The following is a 7365-nucleotide window of genomic DNA, read 5'->3' as shown; positions in this document are numbered from 1 at the left end:
GTGGATTATTTGGAGAAACAATAGAGTTGTGTGAACAGAATCTTCGTTCTAGTTCTAACTTGAGGTCAGCCTTGTTGAAGATATCAGATGTTCACTGATAGAGAGAGAAGGTGATGGTGGTGACTGCGCGCCAAACTCATCTCCATGCTTCCTGTATCATCATCGTCGTTGTGTGTATTAGTGCAGTACCCGGTCCGGGTTGCTAGAGGGCGCCAGCGCTGCACTGATCTCCCGCTGCACACTGGAACAGCACCAAAGGGAATTAGTAAGAAAAGAGAACCGCTCGGGCGGGGCGCGTCCCAAATCATTATGAAACCCTTGATCAGGCCGAGTGGGTGTGAGAAGAACTGCTCAGAGGTTTATATGGAAGCTTGGTTAGATGACGGATTAAAATGTGCAGTGACGTCTGCGTATGAATGAACATTTTCTAATACACAAACCGTGCAGTCCTCTGCTGAAATGGTTCAGGGTGTTTTAAAGGTGTTGAATTAGGACGCGCACAGGTCACTGAGGTGTTATAACAGGCGTTATAGAGCACACTCTCGCGCTGTCATGTGTTTTATTCCTGCTGCAGGTCTGTGTATTGGCGCAGGAGCTTCTCTCAGTCTGGCAGTGTGAGGAAAACCGAGCTCACACACACTCCACCCAGGCAAACACACACACACACACAGAGTTTTTTAAAAATCCGTGTTGCCAGGTCAGTATTTTTACCACATTCATGCATTTAGATCAGAAGAGCTACTTCACGTGTCACACTCACTCACACGTAAAATGTGCGCGTGCGCTTTTTTTGGGTTCGTCCCCGTCACTTTAACACACAGCACATGGTCATTTCTCACCTTCTTTTTGGCGTGTAATTATTAGATTTGATAAATGTGTAATTTTAGTGTATAATATGTTGAAATGTCCGTCTTAAGCTTGTCACATCTTTATAAGTTAATAACACAAAGAAAATGTATGATTCAATTATTTCACTCATTAATCTATCTTATTAATAACCACACCCCCTTTATGACTATAGCTGTTCTCTGACTGAACTTTCTGAAAATCTCCTCATATTTAATAAACAAGAAAACTGATTAGAATTCCTGTGTTTATTAAAATCTGTTCATAATAAAAATGTTATATATATATACATATTCATTGAGCTGTGAGATGATTGGTCACATGATTAAATGTTCCTGATGTCACTCTGTGTTTTTCAGACTTCTTGTTGGATTACAGGGAAAACATATTCACGTGTGAAAGGACGAAAAGTTGAACTGTTTTATAAAAAGTAAACACACACACACACACTTCTTCAAAGTTCTACATTTCATTCAATACCTTTTATTTTCTCACAGTAACATGACACTAAGGCAGGACTACAGTGGCCGTGACGTGCAAAATTAACACAATAACACAATAAACATAATAACTAATCCACAAACACAAGGATGAACCAGACAGAAAGGAAAAGGTAGGTATTGCATGGGAATAGAATTCTACCCTCTGACTGGATGAGACATCTGTCACTCGGGATATACAGGAAGTAGGAAATTGTGTATCTAACTTTATTTCTTGTACACGTGTGGAGTTCTGCCTTCACTTTAAACCAGTTTTTTTTAATAGTGCAACTTTAAATCTTTTAAAGAAAATAACAAACATATATTTACCTTGAAACTGGAGTTTATTCAGTTCTACTGTGAGGAAGGACGTTCATATGGTCAGTGTGATGTTGGATATACTGATAGTGTATCATGGAGTAAAGATTAGTTTATCTCTAAAAACACACCTGAAGAACACAGGAATGTTCGGAAGACCAAACTATTCCAGATTAAAGGATGTAAGGAGTGCTATAAGAGCAGAGCTGTGTTCATACACACACCAATCCACTTTCTACTGCTGTTATTGCCTTTTGCACTTCTCGGCCACTGTATAAAACTGATAGAGAGGATTTTAGATTAAATTCATTTCAGGTACACTTCAGTCTGATCTACTGCTTTAGTTAAAGTGTTGTCCAGTGCTGCAATGAATAATAAAAAGTTCCAAAAACAGTTCTAACTGAAGAACCTTTAGTGCTCTGTGTGTAATCTACACGCATCAGGCATAGCATTAGGCAGGTGGTCATAATGTTATGTGTGTATAGTGAATGGGTTTCTCTTATAGTGGAACCATAACAGTACCTTCAGTACGTTTATTGTGTATCTTACTCTTAGAACTGAGCGTGTACAGACTTATCACTAGATGATCTTCCTCACATCTCTTCTCAACAGATGGAAGATGATGTGGTAAATGTACTGAAAGAACAGTTCAAGACCAGCAAGAAAAGGTTCTGTTTAGGGCCCTTTCATTTTATCTGGATGTGTGGAAATAATATAAATATGTAAAACAAACAAACAAACAGATGAAATGCTCAAAAGCTGAAGATGAACCCTGAAAAAATAATTAAAAATCATAATAATCACAATAATTAAAACATTTATGAAATAAATAAGGAAAATAGTTGAACATAAATACACTAATTTGAAAGTGAAAGTCTAAAGTAAAGACTTGTTTTTGTGTAATCTGGCAACCCTGAAGTAGATCAAAGCTCGCGCACGAAAGGTGGGGGGAGGGGGCAGTGAAGGCGCGCTCCCGCAGTGTGGCTCACATGTTTGGCTGGAGTTCAGAGAGAGAGAGAGAGAGAGAGAGAGAGAGCGACAGACGGGGAGAGAGACAGACGAAGAGCACACACACACACACACACACACTGTGTGAGAGAGCGCGAGCTCAGTCTGAGGTACGCGTCGTCGTGTCCGGTTGCTCCGTTTCTCAGCACACGACAAACAAAACGGATTTAAAAAGTTGATCGATTGAATTATTTTTTTTCAGACTAAAGGTAAAAGATTGCGATTATTTGGCACGCGCGAGGCGACTTCGGGATCGCGCGCCTCAGTTAGTGCTCGCTGGAGATGGACACGCGGAGCGGCGCCGCGGGGGGAGGCGAGCCGGGAGAGTAGAGAGAGAGAGAGAGAGAGAGAGAGAGAGAGCGGAAAATCTGCAGAGGAGACAGACACAGAACTGTTTGGGATTAAAACTCTGTTATTGCTGATATTTTCTGGTGAATTTCTGGAGCTTTGGTGAAGCCGAGAGCACTTTTTTTTCTGGAAGCGCGAGGAGAAAACACAACATTTAACACACTGGGAGTTTGAACAGCGCGAGACCTTTTAATCCCCCCGGGAATCCATTCGCTAAAAACATAAACAACAACAAGAAGAAAAACATTCTTTTGAAACATTTCTGCAGTGTTGCTCCGTAAAGGAAACGGAAGGATTTAACTGACTGACCGGGAAAAGGGAATCGGTTTGCAGTGAGGACTGACCGGAGGACCGGGACACAACTCTCACTTTCACACCGCGGGCTTCCTTCTTTTAAATACTTCTGAACGGTTTTAATGTGATAAATCGATCCACCGAGGAATAATTTAGCTGGAGAAGGATTTGTACCACAGCGGGAGAATATTATGGACACGTCGATGTTTTTAACTTCACGTTTCGGACCAGAGGAAATTAATGACTAGGCTTTAGAACGGCTTTTTTCCCCTCTTGCAGTTCTACAGTTATTTTGTTTTGAAATAAAAGAATAAGCCGAATAGATGATGGAGGCGGTGACGCGGCCGATCTTTCAGCCTCATCCGGGACTGCAACAAACTCTGAAACAGTTCCACCTCAGCTCCATGAGCTCTCTCGGCGGCCCCGCGGCTTTCTCCGCGCGCTGGCAGCACGAGGTTTTCGGTAAGGACGGAGAGGAACTCGAGCGCGCGGCCGCGGCGTCTGTGGCAGCGGCTGCGGCGGCCGCGGCTGCGCACGTGCCCCCGCCGAGGCCGCCCCCGGTGCTTCCGGTGCCGCTGTTTATGGCGAGTGACCGGAGTACGGAGCGCTGCGAGACGCTGCTGGAGGGAGAGAGCATATCGTGCTTCGTGGTCGGTGGGGAGAAGCGGCTGTGTCTGCCGCAGATCCTCAACACGGTGCTGCGCGACTTTTCCCTTCAGCAAATCAACGCCGTGTGCGACGAGCTGCACATCTACTGCTCGCGCTGCACTGCCGAGCAGCTTGAGATTCTCAAGGTCGTCGGGATCCTGCCGTTCTCCGCGCCGTCCTGCGGCCTCATCACCAAAACGGACGCAGAGCGACTGTGCAATGCACTGGTGAGGGCAGGCACGCGCTCCCGGGGCGCCAAGGAGCTCGAGGTGAAGGGCTTCAAGGTGTACCACGAGTGCTTCGGGAAGTGTTCAGGGATCTTCGTGGCGGATCTCTACACGAGTCCCGGAGCCGAGTGTATTCAGTGCACGGATTGCGGGGTCATGCACGCGCCGCACAAGTTCGTTGTGCACGGGCACAAGTCTCTGGAGAACCGGACTTGCCACTGGGGCTTCGACTCGGCCAACTGGAGAGCCTATGTTCTCCTGAGTCCTGAGTACGCCGAGAAGGAGGAGAACGCCAAGCTGGAGGCGATGCTGCACGAGCTCAAGGAGAGGTTCGACTTCGCCAACAAGTACAAGAGGAGATCTTCAGGGGTGAGTTACCATGGTCAGGTTTTGCTTCCTGACACACCTCGTGCTGGTCTAGCCACAGTCTCTGACCTGAAGGTGAGGCAGAATTAGGAAAGGTTCCAGATTTAGCCTCAATCCCAATCTGACACTGACGACTCATTTCAGGAGTGTTTCCTTACCTGGATCACCTGGGTGTGATGGTTGTTTTGTGTATTTAATGCTTGACCAGCAGGAACTGTTATCCCCTGAGAGTTCTAGATCAGAGTTCCTTAAACTTTTACCTTTTTTTTTTACTTTTTTTAGCTGGAACAAATAGAACTTCTGCACAAAGCCACTATGGAACATCTAGTCCTTTCTAGTTTAAATTGGGTTCCATTTCCAGACTCACCCAGTTCTGGTGTGTTTTGGATTGGACCAGTGTGAAGTATGGAATGTTCAGGTCAGGACTTCTGATGGCCATGATGAGATGAATCAGTGTGTGTTAGAGGTGTGAGCTGAACAGTACTGAGCATCTCCAAGTGGAGGTCAGTGATCTTTGATGTTCTGTAGTGTTCCTTCAGAACCTAGGTTCTGGTCAGGAGATGCTAGCTGGCTATCTGATATCATGGTGCTGTGAAGCATTTTTTTCTGGAGTGCAACTCACCTGTTCAGGTGTCTAACTGAAACTCTGAAACTCAAGAGCTTCTCCATAAAATAGAATAGAACCATAGAATAAATTGCTGTAAGGTGTGTGTGTGTGTGTGTGTGTGTGTTTAAGGCATCCTTACGGTCTTTGGTGTTGACCCACACTCTACAGATGGGCTTGTAGTTGAGATGTGGTTAAACTTGATCTCATCTCCTCCAGCCTAAGTGCTTCACTTGATAGTGCACACTTCTGAAGGGCACTTCACACTCAGGAGAGGGTTGAGGGAGTGAGGGTTCGAGAGTGTGTGAGCTTCAGCTGAAGGGAAGCTTCTTAAAATGGCTGATGTTCTTATTAGAACATTAACTGGACCTGCATTGTAGTGTTTGGGATGGAGCTCAGAAGTGTGTGTGTGTGTGTGTGTGTGTGCACCATAACACACTGTAACACACTCTATAACACACTGTAACACTCTATAACACACTGTAACACTCTATAACACACTGTAACACTCTATAACACACTGTAACACTCTATAACACACTGTAACACACTCTATAACACACTGTAACACTCTATAACACACTCTATAACACACGGTAACACTCTATAACACACTGTAACACACTCTATAACACACTGTAACACTCTATAACACACTGTAACACACTATAACACACTGTCACACTCTATAACACACTGTAACACACTCTATAACACACTGTAACACTCTATAACACACTGTAACACACTCTATAACACACTGTAACACACTCTATAACACACTCTATAACACTGTAACGCACTCTATAACACACTGTAACACACTCTATAACACACTGTAACACTCTATAACACACTGTAACACACTCTATAACACACTGTAACACACTCTATAACACACTGTAACACTCCATAACACACTGTAGCACACTCTATAACACACTCTAGGACACACTGTAACACACTGTAACACTCCATAACACACTGTAGCACACTCTATAACACACTGTAACACACTCTATAACACACTGTAACACACTGTAACACTCCATAACACACTGTAGCACACTCTATAACACTGTAACACACTCTATAACACACTCTGTAACACACTGTAACACACTCTATAACACTCTATGACACACTGTAGCACACTCTATAACACTCTATGACACACTGTAGCACACTCTATAACACTGTAACACACTCTATAACACACTCTATAACACACTGTAGCACACTCTATAACACTGTAACACACTCTATAACACACTCCATAACACACTGTAACACTCTATAACACTCTATAACACACTGCAGCACACTCTATAACACACTGTAACACACTCTATAACACACTGTAACACTCCATAACACACTGTAGCACACTCTATAACACACTGTAACACTCTATAACACTCTATAACACACTGCAGCACACTCTATAACACACTGTAACACTATAACACACTGCAGCACACTCTATAACACACTGTAACACTCTATAACACACTCTATAACACTATAACACACTGTAGCACACTCTATAACACTCTATAACACTATAACACACTGCAGCACACTCTATAACACACTCTATAACACTATAACACACTGTAACACTCTATAACACACTCTATAACACTCTATAACACACTGTAGCACACTCTATAACACTCTATAACACACTGTGACACTCTATAACACACACTGTAACACACTCTATAACACACTGTAACACTCTATAACACACTGTAGCACACTCTATAACACACTGTAACACACTCTATAACACACTGCAGCACACTCTATAACACACTCTATAACACACTGCAGCACACTCTATAACACACTCTATAACACACTCTATAACACACTGCAGCACACTCTATAACACACTCTATAACACACTGTAGCACACTCTATAACACACTGTAACACTCTATAACACACACTGTAACACACTCTATAACACACTGTAACACTCTATAACACACTCTATAACACACTCTATAACACTATAACACACTGTAGCACACTCTATAACACACTGTAACACTCTATAACACACTCTAACACTCTATAACACACTGTAGCACACTGTAGCACACTCTATAACACACTGTAACACACTCTATAACACACTGTAGCACACTCTATAACACACTGTAACACTCTATAACACACTGTAGCACACTCTATAACACACTTTATAACACACTCTATA

General features: G+C 43.3%; 1 protein-coding gene across 1 annotated transcript in view; it reads left to right on the top strand.

Annotated features, from left to right (window-relative positions):
- Positions 1-2683: 2683 nt before the first annotated feature.
- skia (v-ski avian sarcoma viral oncogene homolog a) overlaps positions 2684-7365 on the top strand; it is a 52861-nt gene continuing 48179 nt past the window's right edge. The window contains exon 1 of the mRNA XM_058389193.1: positions 2684-4537. Within this exon, the coding sequence (XP_058245176.1) occupies positions 3617-4537 (921 nt within the window). The 5' untranslated portion in view covers positions 2684-3616. The remainder of the gene's footprint in view (positions 4538-7365) is intronic.

The sequence above is a fragment of the Hemibagrus wyckioides genome, linkage group LG05, assembly GCF_019097595.1.
Source record: "Hemibagrus wyckioides isolate EC202008001 linkage group LG05, SWU_Hwy_1.0, whole genome shotgun sequence".
Taxonomy (NCBI): Eukaryota; Metazoa; Chordata; class Actinopteri; order Siluriformes; family Bagridae; genus Hemibagrus; species Hemibagrus wyckioides.
The sequence above is the reverse complement of the archived record's forward strand: the minus strand, read 5'-3'. Positions and strand labels throughout refer to the sequence as shown.